Below are 20,237 nucleotides of genomic sequence, written 5' to 3'. Positions count from 1 at the left end.
CTTCAACAGGACTGCTTCACCCTGGGATGTGTCATTCTCGCTGAACAAAAACAGGGGAGAAATGGCCTTATATTTCAGTTCAGTTCGACTTAACGTTGGCGGTAGTACCTTGCTTTAACCAGATGATGGCAGCAAATTTCTTTTCATGCGTACAGGAAAAAGACGGCAGTCAGATTGGTGAGCTACGGCAACTGTGCTGTTTACGTGCATTCTCACAGTGAAACACAGTTGCAGCCAAGACGCCGGAGAACCGTAGAAGACAGAGATGTAGAGTTAGATTTCATTGCAACATTTATTACGCGGATTAGGTTCATTATAGTCGGACGCTTCTGTAATGTGCTAAATAATGTGGTAGCCTATTGCCATTTACTGTATCTGAATGCCCTGTCGATTCTAGGACAAATCCAAGCAAGCACAAGCACGCTGCTTTCCATCTGTTCTATGCAGGGAATGTGTTTATCATTAGACGTTGTGGCTCTTGAATTATGTTTATGGAAATATAATAAGAACAACATCAACGTTGTGTGCCTGGAACAACGCTTCGATTTCGTTACAGTACAAAAACATCTTGTGAGACATTACTCAGGACCATCTGCGTCGAACCCTTGCGCAATAGCCTGCTGCATTAGATATAAAAATATATATACGCTGCGCGGATATTTGAGGGAAACACCATCGCAAGGGGGTATTTCCGGACCGTGATGAACTTTGCTAGTGTGCGGCATTTCCCAGTGCTTCACATAAGACGGAAACATGGTGCAGATGAGGACCGTGAAACCGCTTCCATCCCAGCAGACCGTTTTCCACTTGCGTTGTAATGACACTGTGTCCCCCGCTTTCGTCAGCCTTGGTAGGTTCCCCATAGCTTTGTCAGCAGCACGTAACTGTTCTAAGGAAGCTGCTGTAAACCAACCCCCCCTCCATCACACAAATGTCTATTTGCTTTGTCAGCTGTGTCCCGGCAGCACCGAGAGTCTCTGATCTGATCCGAACTTAGGACTTTAACCTAAGACCGGGCTTTATCAGACTGCTACGGCTCCTTATCGCTCCTTTTCCATTTCCAGGCGATACCTGGCCAGCCTCCTGCGGAGCTTGAGCGAGGGCACCTCTGGCTTCTTTTCGAGCAGTTAAGATGACATTAAAATCCAATAAGAACGAACCCGCTGTGGCATTCGAGCGGGTCAACAGTGTCCGAACAGCCCTTTCCGATCTATACCTGGAACAACTGCTGCAAAACAAGCCCAAGTCAGAGAAGGTAAGAATTGTGTGTGTGTGTTTGCATCCACTTCATCTCGTCGCTGTTTTCGACCAGTTGTTAATTGTCTTAGATAAATAAATTGCGCTGTGTTGACTGTTGCAATTATGACCACTTTCACTTGTAAAATAATGGTAGGTGGCTAGCTGTTATGCTCAAACAGTGATGCGTAAATGTTCAATACTGTGCGCCGGCTGCGTTTGGCTACACAAGGTCGAGATGCGCTGGTCTGTACTGGAACTACCCGGTTTAGTTGATCATGCCTATGATCACATAGAACTTTCGTACAGAAGTGATCAATGCCATGTTTATCTTTTAGGTTCTTTTTAATCTATCTGACCAGTATCAATAGTTTGATCAGTGTAATTAAATCGAAGTGACAGCGCAATTAGGACAATATTTTATTTGCCATTTTTCTGCTCAGATGTGTCTGTGACTTCTAACCAGATGGTGAATAGCAAGTCTTTCCTGGTTTTCCAATGGAAAAAGGGTTGATGATCTGTGGATTTCACCTCTGATAGAGTTGCTCACCATTTTTGGTGTCAAAAATGTCACTTTTTTTCGCGGATTGATCACTGATACACAGATGCGAGAACACTGATACACAGATACAAGTCGGACAAACTGGAGAGAAACAATCTCCGGGGAAACAACACAAAGAATGCATTTTAACTGGTCATATCAAATGAAGAGGCTGGGTGCAAATCAATAGGGGGTAGGAACCTTTTGTCGAACGAGGCCAGAATACCACCACCCGTCTTTCTCCCACAAACGCGATCTGTGCCTATCTATTGTGTTGCTCTTTGCATTAAGCTTTTTTGACAGAGTTTTGTTGTATCAATATTCTCTGTCTCACAATGCTTCAGAGATAGTGTGTTCATCCTAGGTTTTCCCACCCCCAGTATTTCCTTCAGCTCGCAATCAGCAGTGAGCTTTCTGGGATGACATAACACCACTTTCCTCCCAAATACTGAATTTTGATCTGGAGCCATCAGTGGAACCTGATTGTCACAAAATTCTCCTACAGTCACAGTAGAAAACTCACCAGGGATTTTTTTTTTTTTGGTTTTGGTTTTTATGGTTTGCAGATGAGGTCTACCATGGAGGTTTACAAAGTTTCTTTCAAAAGAATGGAATGGAAGAGGTTCATTCAGAATATATTTGGGAGTGAAGCAAGCATCACCTATTGTGTAGCTATATGAAGTCAGAGTCTGCTATCACAATGTAAACCTCATCTACGGATAGTCCACACTCATCAAGACAGCACCTTCGCATACAACCTTCGGTGTTGTTGAGAATCTCTGGATGGTTTCTAGATTCTTTCAGTAGATGGAAAACACCCAAGCAGGTATCTGAAGCAGTGACAGGAAGGTAATGAATAACCCCCCCCCCCCCCCCACAACTCTCTTTTTTTGCCTTAAGTGGATTTTCAGGTTTTTGTTGCCGTGACAATAGGCTTCTCAGGTCTGGGGGGTAAGTAATGGGGGAGCATAATGAGCTATTGTTGTCATAGGTTTGTGAGGAGAGGGTTTACCTTACTGAGTGGCTAGTACATTGAGGTAAATGGTAAGAGTTTAATCATTTGACTCCTCTATATTGACATAAAGGGAAAAAAAGCTAACAAAAATTAAATGTTTCCAGGGCAGCAAAACATTCCCATAAGCCCCATACTGAATTCTTATGATTTTCTGGCGAATAAGATTGTGTTGTTGCTGCAAGCACAGATACAGAGATCTGTATGCAAATTATGAAGACTGCTTTTTAAAGCTGAACTAGGTCTAAAATTTGATGAGATCAGGTCCTGAGTTCAGAAGGGTGAGATTTTGGGAGTTATGTGTGAGTCGCACACCCTCCCTTTGAGATTGACCTCCGTGAGCATGAAAACACATAACACTTCCTGTGGTCATGATGGAGCACTTCCGAAGGTTTGAAGGTTTGAAGCATGCCTCAAGATGAGAAATCTCAGAAAAATAGCACTTCTCGAAAGATCCGAACCACCAGACCACAGACGTAGCTAATGAGCAGAAACAGATCAATTTCATGTTTTTTGTTCATGTACGTACAACCCAATGTGTGTGAGCACCAGTGTGGTTGGCCTGTCAACCTTTTTACAGCTGATAAAAGCCAGAGCAACCTATTTAGCCTTCTACCACGCCACACTGATCTAGGTCAGTCTTCATGCAAATAGTAGGATTACAGCAAACTATTTATAGTCTCTCTGTTACAGAATGATTCCCTTATCTTTTGTACTCTGTGTATAGTAATCAAATTTTGCTTCTCCATGTGATGCTTACCATCATGCTGCTTTAGAAATATAAGTTACATCAGATTTTTTCTGTTCAAGAGTGTGTTTATGTGAGCGTATGTATGCTGATGTTTATATGTGTGTGTGCACGCACGTCTATGAGCATGTGTGTCTGTGTGCATATGGTCGTGCATTTGTCTGTACATGTTCTCATGCTATATTACCCGGATGGATCACAGCCAACTTGCAGACTCAGCCCGCTCCAGGCACTTTAGTGAGTCACGAATCACAGCAGATTACAGTTCAGGGCTCAGAACGGCTACAGTCTATGAAGAGCCATGACCATAACTAGTTTAAATGGGTTTGCTTAAACACGTCACATCTAAAACAGTATTAAAAAAAAAAGAGGAGCGTCAGTCTAGACAAAAGGTCAGGGGCTGTTGCGTAATGGGGCCATCTTGGCAGGTAAGCAAATGTTGAAACACTTATAGCCTCACGAAACCCATCTTTCCCTCTTTACAGTATGATTTGTTGCACCCATAGAAAATGAAATGAACCAATGTTGATGAACACAATGAGAGAAAGGACTTATCCAATCAAATTTGGAAATACAGAGTGAAAGAACTGTCAATGTAGTAGAGGGGACAAAGACTGTGTGATAAGGTGTAGCTGAATCTCATCTCAAAATCTCATTGATTTTGAGGATCTGGGGCCGTGGTCCTGATGTTAAGAGTAAGCCTCCAGGTCTCCCACACAAACCTGAGGTCTGAGAGATGTACTGAGCCGTTAGAGGAGGACAATTACAGGGCTGAAATGTCTGCCTGTGGGGGCTGTTTGTCTAATTTACTGCATATAAGCTGCAGTATGCACACAGATCAATATGAGGACAGGATTGGGAAATCCACTCGTCTCTCAGCTCCTGCAGCTTGACTCGCCCAGGAGACTGATGTGATTTTCTGCTCTTTATAAACAGTGATCGGTGATCAAATTTGATTCAGAGTTTGAGAGTATTAGTACATTGTAGTGGTGAGGAGCAGGGCTGATAACCTAGACTCTAGGTTGCTGGTTCAGTTTCAGGGTGGGCCAATGCTGTTGTGCTCAGGAGTAAGGTATGTAACTTAAATTTCCTGGTAATATATAAGTTGCTCTGGAAAAGAGCCTGTACAAAGCAAATGTAGTAATTGTTTTTCATTTAAAAATGTACTTTATTGTCATATTCATCATCTGTGTTTGTAGTTTTTCCTGCTGCTCGGTAAGAAAGACCTCATAAATAGAAGTGCGTCCTATAGTTTATTTATTGAGTAGACAATAAATATGGTCTGGTTAATTTAATTGTATTAAAAAGTTGCATGGGTCAAAGCACAGATAATGTCGAAAATGAAACTGCATTGAGGAAACTGTCAGGATCCCAAAAAAGCGCAAGCAAGAGATCAGAAGAAATGTCTGGTCGTTTTATGTTGAAAAACAGACCTCTTATGTCTGCTTGATACTGTGTTCTTGCACTTCCCCTTATCACATGTCCTACCCTGGTGCTGTTAAAGCTCTCCATGCTCTTGACTCACTGGTTTCTGTCCTGCCTCACCACACAGGTAGGGTTAAAGGTCAGAACAGCAGATGACAATGTGAAGTCACACATCAATAGCGCACAAACAAAAATTTTAAAGATATGTCCTCGCCATTGTGTAGTTCATTTGTCTTTAATGGTTTCTTGCTCCTGAAACTCAGAAATGGGAAGTGTACACATCAGATGGAAACTGCGATGCTATGTCAAATAGAAGTGTTTTTCTCAAGGCCGGGAGTGTTAGGGTGTTCAGTGTTTTCAGCAAAAGAATGCCTTCTGATCACTGTAGCCCAGTGATCTTTTGATGAAATTGTATCAATTTCCCATGCATTCCTGTGTCAGCAGGAACAGATAAAGGGGCTATGTAGGAATGCTTAAACTGCTCAAACAATAAGTGAAGAGATTAGGCATTAAGCAGCATTAACCTTTTAATAACACAGAATTCTACCCTTAATACATGTTTTAGAGGATTATGTACAACTCGTTAACTTAGCTATTTTACACATAAGCACCAAAGCATATTTAATGTGTAGAGAAAATCAAATTACATTTGAAATGGTTCTGTTATTTTTAAATTATTTATGGATTAATAAATATCAGAAGTAATGACTATCACAGTAGTCAGTTAACCAGCTGTCTAACTGGTAATGCTGGAGAGTTTAACAAATAATACAGAATTTCAAAAGAAAGGTTTCACAAGCACACACACACACACACACATACACACACACTGACATTATGTTTATATATCTTTGTGTGAGTGTGTGTGTGTGAGTGAATTATCCTCATGATTAACTTATTATGTAACATGATGTAACATCATAATGTAACATGAACACTGCTGTCATATATCCATAATACGCAATCATCTGTCAGAATGGTGATAGGAAATTGATCATTTTGTCTTTCAACATTTTATTTAGCTCTTTTTTTTTCAAAGTACGGTCTTTTTTTTAAGCTTTCGTGTGTGAATACTTGTACTAATGCCAGCCCTCCTGGGCTTTAATGTGAAGCATTTCCCTTGTTCTTGAAAAGCTCAACACTCACTGGCTCCTTGGCCAAAGCCCCATTTGGGTAATATCTTAATCTTAGCTTGTTAGAAAGCATCATTCCCACAGAGGAAACCCAAAATCAGTCTGGAAGTTAGTTAAAGGTTCAAAAAGTCATCCTGGCTCTGTCATGTCTCTCCATCCTTTTAGTCAATTGCACTTTAACTTCACTTATGTAAGAAATGACGTCTAGTACTTCTTGCATGACTTCCTGAAAAGTGGAATGATCAAAGGTACATTGTATGAGAAATAGTTTTCTCCCTGTGCATTCACAGGTCCTCACCTTGGGAATATTTTTAAAAGACTAGCAAAACCCAGCTGGTCTGACTGTCCCTCGGTATGTGCACAATTAGCATATCTGTAATCTCCTGGTGTACAAAATTTGCTATAGTAGTCTCCTGTTTAGCTGACCCAAGGCAATTTGGCTATTAAAAGACGTTCATGATCCTGGTGATACCAGCTGACCTTTGGACTGATGTTTGGCCGTTTCCTATCGACATGTGACTTCCCTCCAAGTATGCAGACAGTGTGGGTCAGCACTTTGCAGGGAAGTTTATTGAAGGCGTTCCCAGTACTAGAACTCTGTTCCTACTTTTGCTTTTTGTGCACTTGGAATCTTGGAACATAAGGAAAGTTTAAAGTTTCAGCCTGCGCTTCTGTTGGTGACACGCCGTGGCAGTACATTGCAACCAGCCAGGTCCCTTAAAGCTTCATATTATATTTGTGTCTACACTCCCTTGTAAAGATCAATATATGCCTTTCAAAAACATTGTGGTGAGTCAGTATAACCTTACAGACTGTTGTTGGAGGACCATACAGTACTTTTTTTATCAAAGTAAACGCTTTGTTTCTTCATTGGGCTCAAGGATGTTAGTAGATGTCAGCGGAAGTAACTTCATTGAATGATGTTTACTCACTGTTGCTATTCCTGCAGGCTCAGCTGGTAAATACACATATTACATTGCAAAGTAAACACCCTGTTTACTCAAAAGACACCAGAACACTCAGAGGCCAGCACAGCGCCAACTGGGGCAGAGTTTGTGTGGTTAGACTCACACATCTATGTGTCTGTGTAGATCACCATCTCTCTGAGTTATGACTTATGTAAGCGAGACAGTGAGTTTTGATTGGAGGATTTTGAAGCCTGTGCTATTGGGTGAGTGCGTCGTTGTCTGTCAGAAGTCAACAGCACATTCAGGGCAAGGGGCAGTCAGTGCAATCGCAAGAATGTGCTGTACTTACCAATCAGGTGGCCAAGCAGTCAGCGTGTTCTGCTCTCTGAAACGAAGCCTGTGTTCCACCTGTTTTGTGCTCTACACCCCAGTGACCAAACTTGTGCCGCTCCACAAGTGTAGCAAAACAGCAGCAGCTGCACTTGAGAAGCAGAATGCCGATATCTGTCGTAGCTCATGCAGTGCCAGACCAAGGCCTGGAGTCAGTCAATACCGGGCTGGCCCTTAACTTTTAATCACAATTAAGCTCAAGTGTATGTTTTTTTTTTCTTTACAAACAGTTCCTCAAATTCAGAAATCAACATCATTGATTTAATAAACATGTTGGTATTTAAAAAAGCAACAGTCATTTTTGTTTCTTAGTCAAAGTTTTAAACATGAATTGCTATTTCTGCTAATTGATTCCTCTTATGTACGGAGCCTGTGTTTCCTGGGCAGCATTTATTGGATCCAGTCGTTTAGTTAGTACAAAACGGCAGCCTACTGTCTCAGAGATCGTTACTTAACTCCTTGACCTTTTTTGCTGATCTCTCTTTTCAAGCAGTGCTCCAAGCGATGCTCCACTGGTCTGTGACCACCTGTGCCCGAATGATTCCAGAACACGAGGCAGTTACATTGTAGCAACAGACCCTCTGACTGTTCCATTGTTGTAATTGCGGAACACGCAGCCCTGTCACCTTGTTAATGCTCAACACAGTATTTCCATGAACACTCCAAAATGATGTTAGCATGTAGCGTGTGGGTGCAAGGTCAGAGCTGAGAATTTGACCTGGCTCTCCACGGCTCTGAAGTCCTTACATCATTACAGTGTAGGGCAGTCAGAGAGAGGATTACTGGGGAGATCTCCTGATTCAGTATAGCTACACTCTTACGTGTTTTTCCACGATAGTATTTTCCTGGTATTTTTGTCATAAACGGCCAGATTAGGTGTTGAGGCCTTAATAGCGTGCCACACACATTCATTCGGGTTAAGAATTCACTATAAAATAAATGTGAAAAGACTGGTTGCCCAATATCAAAGCGGTCTTGCTCAAAAGAGGAATTGCCGTGCGTCCCCAGATACCTGTCAGTAACTTTGTGCTCTATTGTTTGCTGCAGTTAATGGCAGAGATCAGGAAGCCTGAGTCACTGTAGAGGATTTTGTTCTGTGGTTGTTGCCGGGTAGAGGGGAGAGAAAGAGGCAGTTTTTCCCTTGATTCAGCAGTTCTCCTTGAAGCCTTCCAAAGCTTGTTTTGTCGTGAAGAATCCTGGGCGTGTTCGCAGAGTGTTTTCGGCTCCAGGGCATTGGCTTCCTGAAACAAAGACCTCAGATAGTTCAGCTGAGCTGATTTATTTGACTGGTGTGAATTTCCTTGCAGCTGCACTGTTTTGTCTCTCAACAGTGACCCATATGACAGAGACAAAATAAAGGTTAATTGCGTTGTCAACGCTTGGTCTTCACAACGGAGCCAGCCCTTTGTTTTTGGGGGGTGTCGTGTAGACTCCATTGAAATGCACTTTGTGTTTGTACGAGCTGTTTACACACTATTGCACTAGCAGTAACGCTCTCTGTTATTTCTTCATAACAGATCTTGTCCTAAGAGGTGAAAAACCTTTACAAAAAGTGCTGCGTGAGAGCATTAAAAAGTATTAAAAAGAATTAAAATGGACTTTGTAAACAAAACGTAATGTTTAAATTGAAAGATATGCTCTGTCACCAACAGAAGTGCAGGCTGAAACTTTAAACTTTCCTTATGTTCCAAGATTCCAAGTGCACAAAAACTGGCATATTTTTTAAAAATGTCATCAAACATTCCGCTTATGTGCTTGTATGTAAGTTGGTCAGACCTGCTTTGCTGCATGCTTTTTTATATTGTTTAACGTTTTTAACATACACTAACATTTTTTAACACTTTAAACCATTTTAATGAAATATGGTACATACATTGTCATTATTCACAGCTTATCAGGCAGCGAGAAATTTGATACTTAAAACTTGCAGAGTAATTCATTTTATTCATTCTAAGCACTTTCATGGGCTACTCTGTTTTGCTTGTTAGGCCATTGGCTATAATGTTAACGAAGCGATTACGTTGGATATTCATGTGCTGAAGAAGCATTTTGTTTAGACTCTTGGACACAAAAATGGTGGATAGCTGCACTCCTAATAAAAAATGCAAGGCTGAATAACAAAATCTGACAGGGCGAGAATGTATCCAACTTGGATGTGCTTTTTCCTCGTGTGGAATATGAAAAAAGTAAATCGGCCTCCAAACTCAGTTACCATGCCTGTTTCAGGATTGGTAATTAAGTGAAACCACCAAATATCTGTCGTATGAGCCGCTGCATTTAGGAAGTTAACTAACAGAAAGACACAATTTGGGTAAATTTTTAACTAAATGATGTTAAAAATTACGCCTTTGGCTTGCTGGATAATAGTTAATAAAGTCACTTGCCTTCAGTGTACTGGTTTTCCATGAATGTCTTCACCAGTGTTTGGTTGTGCAAACATGAATAAATGCAAAATAATTATTTCATTCAATTTCCATTGGAGTAAAGGCAGTTTGCTGTGTTATGACCTCTATATCTAAATCACAGATTTACAGTCACAGGTCAAAATCACAAAATGAGCTACAATGTAGAGCGGTGTACTTCTATCCAGGCAAATGACACCTTATTTCCGCATTGTCATCTGACCCTGTATTCCTCTCTGAATGACTAGACTTCCTTCCCATGAATCATTGCATTGGGCCATTGGATTGACATGGTTCAGAGGGAAGAGTGGCCCCAACTGGCTCTGCAGCACCACCTCCAGCAATCTGGATTTTTAGTCTCTCTTCCACAAAATTACTAACTAGGCCCAGTTCCATAAGGTTACGGGGTGTTATAGCTACTGGTAATTTGGCTTGCCCTCTAATTCATAATGGAGATACTTGAAGAATATAAACAAGAGCTTTCGCTAAGTGTGAGGTTTGGTTGCTGTGGTAAAGTGTACATATGTACAGTGGTAAGAGATAGGTTTACACATAACTATGCAGTTGAAACACTATATAATATATATATATATAGTATGTGAGTGTGGGTATGATTGGATGTGATTACATATGTGAGAGTACAGTACACTGTGAGAGTGGTAATTGCACTATAGCTATTGTAACCGTGATAACCTTTGCTGTGTAGGGTTCATCAGTGTGATCATCTTTGTACACGTGACGCGTTTTATTAATCCTTGGAAGTGACATGGACTTGCTGATGCCTTGGACCAGGAGATCGTAAAACTGATTTACAATGTGTAGTAAGCCACGTGAGGAATGGGGGTGAGGCTGGGGAGGGGAAGAAGCAGAAGCAGCAGCAGCAGAACGTCGTTCTCCAGGGACAGCCCATAACCCTGAGTAATGGTGCCTCACAAATGGATGAACCACTTTCAGTTTTCAGAGGTCTTACATTTTTATGGTGTTTATTACTTACTGTTCATATACCTATATGGGTATTTTACACATCAGTATTTTCCTTGTGTATTTATTGATGTATGACGTTGCTTTTTATGTTTTTGTGATTTTTTTTTTGTTTGTTGTGTACCAACACCACCATTTTTACATTTTTGTCTGTGTGACTAATTCTCCAATCCATCTTAATCAGAGTCTGTGAAATAAAGTAAAATAGATGTTAATGTGTTGTAATGTACCATTTGTGTGTAAATGCAAGAATGCCCCTTACTAGGCTTCATGGCCTGGATTCTCTGAGCTCATTTGAGCTTGTTTACACCAGTGGAAAGAGGAGAGGGCCTCAAAAAATCTCTGGAGTCTGGCAAATCTTACTCAAGAACACTTATGTTCAGTGTAGATGTACTGTATTATCTGTGACACATATGCTTGAGATAATGGGTTATCATGTCTTCACAACATTTTCCAGGAGTTTCACATTCAGCGAAAACGTTCACTGTTTACTGCCATCTGGTTTCCATAAGAGGATATAAACTGTTACTGGCAATGGTGAGAAGGCCTGCACTGGTATAAAAGATGTGTGAAGACACTTCGCATCTTAGGGATCTTGTTATGCAAGTCTGACAAATGCCGTTTGTTGGTGAAAATGCTTTGAGATGAGAACATGTGCAAAAGTACGTTTTATGAAAACAGACAAAGGCTCCAAGCATGATTCTATTTTTTAACCATCCCTTTTTTACATGTTATATTTGATGTCCTTTGACAGTGTGTTGACAGAATTAATAATGATAATTTCCTGGAAATCCCCACATGTCTGTTATCTGGTCTCTTGGAATCAGACAGAATAGATGAGAGATTGTAAATGTAATGGGCGCATTAATTTTATGAGGGGTAGGGTTTTTTTCATATCAGTATTGTTCTTCGAATGTAAGCAGTGCCCCAGAGCTTACACATAACAATTAGCTGTATCCATGACAACTTTACATGGTGCTCTCCGTGCCTCCTGCCTGAGTTGTCCCAGCTTAATGAAGTGTTCAAAATGCAGGGTTAATTTTTAACCCAGAGCAGATGTCAATAGTGCAACCAAACACAAATGCTGGGATGCATGGGCGAAGACCTTCTCATGAAACTGATCCTATCCTAATGGCCTTTTACACTGCTGACGCCAGTCCTAAAACTGATATTGGTTGCCTCAGGCTCCACTTGTAAAATCTAAATGTACCTGCGCTGTGGTCTTCAGGCACATTATCCTGAGGCGCATTGAAATTAAGCAGGTCTTTGGAAAAAGGAAATCAATAAGCTCCGAAAATAAAATTTTTGGGGAGAATATTCAAATCAGCAACCACCTACATGTGCACAGGCATCCTAGGAGAAAGAACAGGTTTAAGCCACAATTCTGACTTGCTTCTTAAGACGATATCTGTGCACTTCCCAAGGTCTTCCCAATGTTTTTGTGGCTTTTTCTTTCTCGTTACTCAGAATTTTTTCGTTATTTCTCATTGTTCGTATTACATATTAATTTCTATTTTCGATATTAATTGCATTTCCATTTGAGCATATTAATTTATCCAGAAATCATTAACATTATTGAATTATTTTAAAATATATGGTAGCGTAGAAGTGCAGTAACAGTATCATAACAGAACACATATATTGTGAAACAATGGAAACCCCCTCCATCTACACTCTAAGGCCCTGTCCTCTGAGTGCTGCTTTCAGACAGCAAATGATAAAGATAAAGATACCAGGGCTCAGACATGATTCACTGCACCTGAATTTCCCCTTAATCACAGATAACGCAGTCAATGTATGGAATTGGAATAGCAACCCCAAAAATTAAAATAAGGAATTGGTTCCTGTCACTGCCTTATACCAGCAAAATTACAGTGAAAAAATTGTGTTGTGTGCATTGCTTACAAACACTATATACTGGAGGTTGTGATTAAAATGTTATTGTAGATTGTGCAGATTGTGCTAACTTAAAAACCTTTCTCCCTTGTGTGTGTTTTATAAGAATGTTCCCCCTTGACTGAAGTAAATGCATTATAATCTACTCTACTCAACCCGCTTCCTTTGTGATAATCCTAGTGATAGTCTGAGTTTGTGATATACCCCCCCAACCCCCGAGGGTTCACTCGTTACTCACTCTTTGTTGGTTTCTTTAAATCAGAATTACCCAGCAGCCTTTGTGTCTGACTCCCAGCTGTGTTGTTAGTATGTTAAAATGGGGACTGGAGATTACAGAGGAGCTGTTTTCCTGCGCTGCGCATGTTGTCATGTTGTCATCTTGAGTGTCTTGTTTCCCACAGGCAGCCATGCAGACCCATGAGGCCAAGGGAGAGGAGGTGTACACCAACGGCAGCACCGGGCACATGAACGGCAAAGAGCTGACCAAGATGCGTGAGGTGGCGTTCGAAAAGAACCCTTCTGAGCCCATGGTAATTAACCCCCTGCCAGCTCCCCTCCCCAGCCATTGTCTCACTGAAATACTGAAATGTAGGTTTTAAGTTTAAGCTTTTTCTATCGCATTTGGGCTGAAGTAAAGGAATTACTTCCAGGGCATCTTGTAAAAGTCATGTCTGACCGATTTATACAGAGAAAAAGTTGTTGAAAGAATTTCAGATATGTGTTTCATTGAACAGCTGTGTACAACAGCTGTGCCACCGGCAGCACTATGGTTACAAGTCCAGTTTCCAGTTACCTAAAAAAGCACCATCTTTATCCAAACATCAACAAAAAATTAAGAAAAAATGTATGTTAAGATTTTTAAAAAATGATTAAAAATAAAAGTGTGCTGGCTGTTTTGAAACTAGCAGATTCAGATACAACTAGCCACCCAGCACACCTTCGGAAAAGTCTTTGTTCGGATGTAACATTTTATACACACATTTAGCTTGTGTTTTTTTCCCCTTGTTGTAGGGCGTGACACTTAAACTGAACGAGAGGCAGAGGTGCACTGTGGCTAGGATCCTGCATGGGGGGATGATACACAGACAAGGTACAGTACACACCATATTCAAACAGCTGAACTCTCCCACTCAGGAAAGGAGAATCGTCTTCCAATGTAGAGATCTCTACCGGAATCCTTACGTTCATATTTTAACCTGTTTGCTGTTTTTAGCCATGCCGTGTGATTGAGTGACTGAGAGCCAGGCATTGGATTGACACTAACCGTTTCCCCTCTCTACCCCCCCCCCCCCTTCCGCCCCCCCCCCTCCAGGTTCCCTCCACGAAGGAGATGAGATAGCGGAGATCAATGGGAAGAGTGTGGCTAACCAGTCTGTGGATCAGCTACAAAAGATACTGGCAAGTCTGAGCTTTTCCATTAGAAAGAGATGTCTAGAGCTTGCTCCAACGGAGTCTGTCATGTGTAGAAAGCATTTTGCTTTCAACAGAAAGACACTAACAAGCTGGATAATGGGGGCACGTCTGTCCCACAATCCTGATTTAGCTAGGTTTTGTTTGTTTGTAATAATGATAATGTACAGGGAATGGTGTTAAGGATTTTAACAGAATCTGCTTAACGACTGTAACTGCTGGAGACGCATGGGTTTCCTGCCTTTATTATTGGTGCACTATAAAGGTGTTTTTTGTTGGTTACGTCAGTACATTTGATTTTATCCTTAGGATTACTGATGCTGAATGTAGTGAGATTTTTTTGTCAACTGGTACAAAAATGTATTTTAATCTGTCATTGCAGAAAGACACGCACGGAACAGTCACCATGAAGATCATTCCCAACCAGCAAAGCCGCTCCCTTCCTTGTGAGGTAATCAGGTTCAAACGTCGAAATAATGAAGTGGTCCAGTTTTACAGGTCTGATTTGGCTTTCTAAAAACAAATGGGGTTTTATATGATTACAACAGGTCCAGTTGTTTAATACAATCATTGTCTGTTCTGTTCTTCATAGAAATGCTCAGCTGTATGAATTTATTAGCAAAGAATTACCAATACAAATCCTGCTCGAGGGTTAAGGTTTGAGGCATAGTGTGTTCAGTGGTGAATGTCCAAGTGACACCTCATCGCTCATAAGTGCATGGCATAAATAATTATGAGAGAATAAATTCAGACTACTCAGACAGAGTCCTATTAACAAGGCAAAGAATCTGAAATACAGTGCTCGCTTGATATGAGACAAACTTCTTTGCTACCGTAATGCATGGAATTTGTGACGTCATAATACACAGTCCTGTTCCGTAGTACACAATAACAAACTGTTCTCTGTACAGACCTTTGAAAATACAGCCTCCTTCTTATAAATTCCAGTAAACAGCTTTGATGGATTGCTGATGTTGCTAGGGCAGCATTCACCTACGCTGAACTTTGGGTAGCTGGACTCACGCAGTGATAATATAGCATTTAAGATCATGCCTTTCAAAATGCCACGATTTGTGTGACTCACCTTTCTGCTTCACTAAGAACTGCTGCAATTCTTAATTAAACAAAATTTGTTCTTTATCAGGCTCATCCTTCTCTAAGCCAATGAGAGAAACAGGTGACTATTCAATCAATAGACAGTAGTACTTTCCATAGACCATTACTTTGTCCTTTTAACTTTCTAATTTGACTTGAAATACATGGAAAATGTGTTTCATTCTGCCATCAGCTCATCATACTGTATCCCAACCTAACTTTCCCTTTTGATGGTAAGAATAGCTTTCAGTAACAACTGTCACTGCACATTTGCTTACAGTATTTAAAAAAAGAAAAACAAATTTGAGATTTGGCATCATTCTGAAATAATAAGGACACCATTGTCAACATTTTAATTAAAGCTGAACGCTGAAATATTTACAGAAAATTCAGCAGTAACTGCAAACCAAATCAAATACCTGAACAGTGTGGTAAGTGATGGCAGTATTAAAGCCTAAAAACTTTGTCTTATATTTTCCCATTGATGCATTGTCAGTTAAATATCTATTAAGGTAATTTCCCCTCTTGAATCACAAAACTTTCCTCTGGATGCCTTTTTGAAAGTGAAGATATTAAATCATCAGTGGAAAGGTTTGTGAGGTTTTTATTTGGGTGTTCTGCTGAAACTAGAATCTATTCTTCCTGAAGTATTTACATTAGCTACGAATATAGAAATGCAAAGTTTTTTCCCAAGGTTTTTACAAGCATATTTCACTAACCAGATTCAATTCCAATGAATTGATGTTTCTTTCTACCACATTATTACTCCACTTACTATTACATACTGACTTTAATAACATAGTCAATAGACAGATAGAGCTCTGATAGATTTTCAGCATCACACCGTCTCCTTGTAGTCAGTGCCAGGTAACGTGCAGTTCACCAACTAGTTGAGGTGCTGAAAGTCAATTGCAGTGATGCAAGTTTTGGTACAACAAATCTTCCAATGGTAATGTTCCAAAATGCTGCAATGCACACACATTCTCACCAAGTGTTTTTCTATCAGCCTTTCTGAGTAGCTGGTGTTTGTCCCGTCCACAGATGTATGTGAGAGCTCAGTTTGACTACAATCCCACCAAGGATGACCTCATCCCATGTAAAGAGGCGGGGCTGAAGTTCCAAACGGGCGACGTCATCCAGATCATCAACAAGCAGGATCCGAACTGGTGGCAGGGCAGGGTGGAGAGCTCGGCAGCTGACTACGCCGGGCTCATTCCCTCCCCCGAGCTGCAGGAATGGTATGTTCCGCCGCGGGTCTGTCCCAGCCGGGTTAAAAACAGCAAGGCTCTGAATGGATCATATTTCAGGATTGTTTTTAACCAGTTCATGTTTTCAGCGCTTATGTATTATAAGCAATGCAGCTGTAAAGCTGTATTATTTAGAATGACTCTGCTGCTTACGCATGACCCATGCATAAGGTCTCTTTGTGAATACCTGAAAGAAAGCGGTTCTGTTCTATTTGAGATTCTGGTGGTCTTTGTTGTTAACATCCACATTTCCCGGGGATGTGTGTAGAAATCCCACTGTTTTAGCTCATGTGAAACAGCAGATAAAGGAGATCAGAGACTCAATAACCGGGGCTCTATTCCTGAGCCTGAAACTCTCTCTGTGTTTGGTATAGTGGTGCTGCAATCTCGCCCTCTCTTCCTCTCCTAACAGGCGCGCAGCCAGCAAAAGCAAGGCGGCCACACAGGGAAGCCAGTCCTGCAGCCCCTTCGGCAAGAAGAAGAAGTGCAAAGACAAGTATCTGGCCAAGCACAGCTCCAGTGAGTGACAACATTCCTGCGAGGGCCAATTGCTGGGGCTTATTTTCCTCCACAGTCAATCACTGAGATAACCGAGGTCATAGCTGGGATGAGGTCAGAATTCAAATGCATTTTTTGGGGTTAACCCAGAGTGTGGGGTTAACCATGCATAATTTTGCACCAGCAACAGGAATATCGGTGCTAATTTGAATCTTTTCTGCATCTTAATTCCCTGCTATCGTGTATTTTTTCAAGTGTTTGGCTTGTCCTTAAGACACTTTTACAAAATATCCTCTCATGATTCAAAAGGAAAAGTTGTTCCGTGCCTGATTTATTCATAATTATTCACCAGTGCTCTGCATGTTATCTGTCGATGAGCACAGTTACAATGTAAAATAAACATTTTAAAGATTGACAATTGAATTGAAATGAGGACTAGAAGGAAAAGTGAACTGAAAAAAAAAATGAAAGATTAAATCTATGAATCTTTTACTTTGACCTCCATTGAGCTCATTGCATCACTTGAAGTGTTTTTCATTCTACATATCTCTAACTATAGGTGATGTTGTAAATAACCACCGCAAATTGCCTCAGTATTGCCTGTGAAATAGCAGCTGTCCAAGATCAAGGATAATTCATTTTCTGTCCTAAAATTAATGTACCAGATGAATCCATTAGTCACTACTGCCATAAGTATTTCCTTTTTCCCCTTGCATAACAACGTATACAGTATGCTTTTATAATCTGTCTCTCTCCCGTTTTCTCAGTATTTGACCAGCTGGATGTAATTTCCTACGAAGAGGTGGTGCAGCTCCCCGCTTTCAACAGAAAAACCCTGGTGCTGATCGGTATGTTTACAGAATCACTGCCCACTCCCTGTATTATGAACTCCTGTGTCGCAGACCATTGGATACTTTAATGATACATTATGGAGGCATGTCAGAGAAGGTTTACATTGTTTTCTCTTGGTTTTGTTCAGGTGCCCCAGGAGTGGGAAGAAGCCATATCAAAAACACATTGCTGACCAAATACCCAGAGAAGTTTGCCTACCCAGCACCCCGTGAGTACAATACAAGTTATTTGCTTGTTTAGCAGCCACCTTTCTCCAGTGGGGTATAGTTTACATATACAGTACTAGTCAAAATTTGGACACACCTTTCTTTCTTTATTTTTACTCTTGCACACATTTTAGAATAATAGTAAAGACATTAAAACTATGAAATAACACATGGAATTATGCAGTGACCAAAACTGTTAAGCTATTTCAAGCATTTAAGCATAAGTCTTCTGATGAAAATGTCTTTAAATGCATGTTACCCATTACCTTAATCAGGTTTGTTCAAACTTGGTAATGTGTATCACTCATTTATATAACTGGATATTTACTGAGGAAATCTGGAGTAAAGCCCTTGCTCAAGGGCACAGAGCCTAAAAACAGAGATGATTTGGTTTAGAGAGAGCTGGGAGTCTCCAGCTATTGATTGCTTGTTTGCGAACCCGGTGCAGACACCACTAGGCTACCAAAGAAGGACGAGGAGGACGGGAAGGATTACTATTTCATCTCCACCGAGGCCATGACCAAGTGCATCACGGAGAACCAGTTCCTGGAGTACGGCAGCTTCCAGGGGAACATGTTCGGCACCAAACTGGAAACGATCCAAAAGATTCACGAGCAAGGCAAGATCGCCCTGCTGGACGTCGAGCCACAGGTAAGCGGTACTGGCCAGACTCAAAGTCAATTAACAACGCATTTCTATGCGGTACTGACAAAGTGCAATAACTCAACAGGCAACATCACTAATGCGGCTGAGAAAACAAAAACAATGTGACCAAACAGGTCCGCACAGATACAAAGTTCAAACCGTGTAAAAGCTTCTGAATGGAATTACACTGGGGGAAAGTACTGGGGGTGGGGGTAAACTCATACATCTCTCAAATCAATTACATCTTAAAAGTCACCACCATCGCCTTTCCTTTTCCTAACCTTATGGCTCATCTTTCATACATACGTAATTCCTGATGCTACTATGGTGCAAAGCTATTGCTTTGACGATTGATTGATAATCTGATAACGTTGCCATTATCCTCAAACTTCGTAAATTACATGTATTAGAAAAGAGCAAACTGATGTTGCACACGTTAGTTAGCAGTTCCGTGACAGTTGCCCACATTCTGGCTTAATAACCGAGGCTGTTTTTGTTGCCGTCGTCCAGACTCTGAAACTCCTACGGACAGCAGAGTTCGCTCCCCTTGTGGTGTTCATTGCCCCCACCAACACTGCAAATCAGGTGAGCGAAAGCCAGTCCTAAAAGAATAACATCTTCCACGGAAGCAGCACCAAATTATTCTCTTCAGCAGGGCCCTGCTTGGTATGTCGTCTCAGCATATGATGTCGGTTTGCTCTCTTCCCCAGTCTGAGTCCTTGCAGCTGATCCAGAAGGAGTCGGACGCCATATTCGGTGCCTACAAACACTACTTCGACCTGACGCTGGTGAACAACGATGTGGACGAGAGTGTGAAGGGCGTGGAGGAGGCCATGGAGCGCGCCACCTCCACCCCGCAGTGGGTGCCAGTGTCCTGGGTGTACTAACCTGTCCCGCCCACTAAGACCCCCGTTCGAAATCCCTGCTGGTGCAATACCCCCACAAAACCCCAACCACCCGTTCCTGCAGCTGTTGCAACTGGCAGCTGTGTGCCATGAGAAACGTAACTGTCGGAGTTGTTTCGCACCTTAGCATTCACGACTGCACACGAGCAATACTTATGCCGTTATTTTAGATATTCATACCAATGATTGTTGTGAACCCAACAGTACGTTGTTAGATGATGAAAGAACTGAATGCAGATGTGAAGATGAATTTACCCATATTTTTGTGCCAATATGTTGTTGTCCACGCCATCAAGACATGATAGTTGCTATGCTAGCAACACAAACGAGGACCACTACTGTGAAATTAACAATACTTGTATAACAGGGATCCATTTGATGTTCCTTTGCTGTGGTTCCATTGCTAGTGCCATCATGAAGGAAAATGCCATACTCTGTTGTAAATATACAAGTTTTGATCAAACAGTCTAGTGATATAGGGGAAATAGTATGTAACACTTATTTAAATTGATCATACATTATTCTTTGATTTGTTAAAGGTGAGTGAACCATGTTTTTTTTTTTTTTTTTGAAAATTTAGTTTTCATGTGTCTGACACTCATTAAAATGGTAACGATACATACCTCATGTCTCAATGTAAGGCACTTTTGGAATGACCATTAAAAAGCCCCCTTAAGTCAAGGAGTCTTGTCATGGAATTATTCACA

General features: G+C 41.1%; 1 protein-coding gene across 2 annotated transcripts; it reads left to right on the top strand.

Annotated features, from left to right (window-relative positions):
- The first annotated feature begins 632 nt into the window (after nt 1-632).
- On the top strand, nt 633-20,211 carry mpp1 (membrane protein, palmitoylated 1). 2 transcript variants are annotated; one of them, XM_036524490.1, is made up of 13 exons: nt 633-850; nt 1,065-1,255; nt 13,074-13,202; nt 13,684-13,762; nt 13,985-14,070; nt 14,465-14,533; nt 16,219-16,415; nt 16,837-16,943; nt 17,690-17,770; nt 17,902-17,982; nt 18,429-18,631; nt 19,136-19,210; nt 19,336-20,211. In XM_036524490.1, the coding sequence occupies exons 2-13, from the start codon at nt 1,133-1,135 to the stop codon at nt 19,510-19,512; spliced, it is 1,407 nt and encodes a 468-aa protein (XP_036380383.1). In that variant the 5' UTR covers nt 633-850; nt 1,065-1,132; the 3' UTR covers nt 19,513-20,211. The 2 variants fall into 2 exon arrangements, with proteins under 2 accessions (XP_036380383.1, XP_036380381.1); XM_036524488.1 differs by lacking the exon at nt 633-850 and having other exon boundaries at nt 889-1,255.
- Nucleotides 20,212-20,237: the final 26 nt, after the last annotated feature.

This window comes from Megalops cyprinoides, chromosome 3 (genome assembly GCF_013368585.1).
Source record: "Megalops cyprinoides isolate fMegCyp1 chromosome 3, fMegCyp1.pri, whole genome shotgun sequence".
Taxonomy (NCBI): domain Eukaryota; kingdom Metazoa; phylum Chordata; class Actinopteri; order Elopiformes; family Megalopidae; genus Megalops; species Megalops cyprinoides.
Note: the sequence above shows the minus strand (reverse complement) of the source record. Positions and strands in the feature narration are given on the sequence as shown.

What these genes read in the sequence shown, in the direction of transcription:
- mpp1 (XM_036524490.1), top strand. Translation starts at nt 1,133, where the DNA reads ATGACATTAAAATCCAATAAGAACGAACCCGCTGTGGCATTCGAGCGG. An exon ending in GGGGATGATACACAGACAAG is followed by an intron (nt 13,763 to 13,984) that starts GTACAGTACACA and finishes CCCCCCCTCCAG; the next exon opens with GTTCCCTCCACGAAGGAGAT. An exon ending in TGCTGGACGTCGAGCCACAG is followed by an intron (nt 18,632 to 19,135) that starts GTAAGCGGTACT and finishes GCCGTCGTCCAG; the next exon opens with ACTCTGAAACTCCTACGGAC.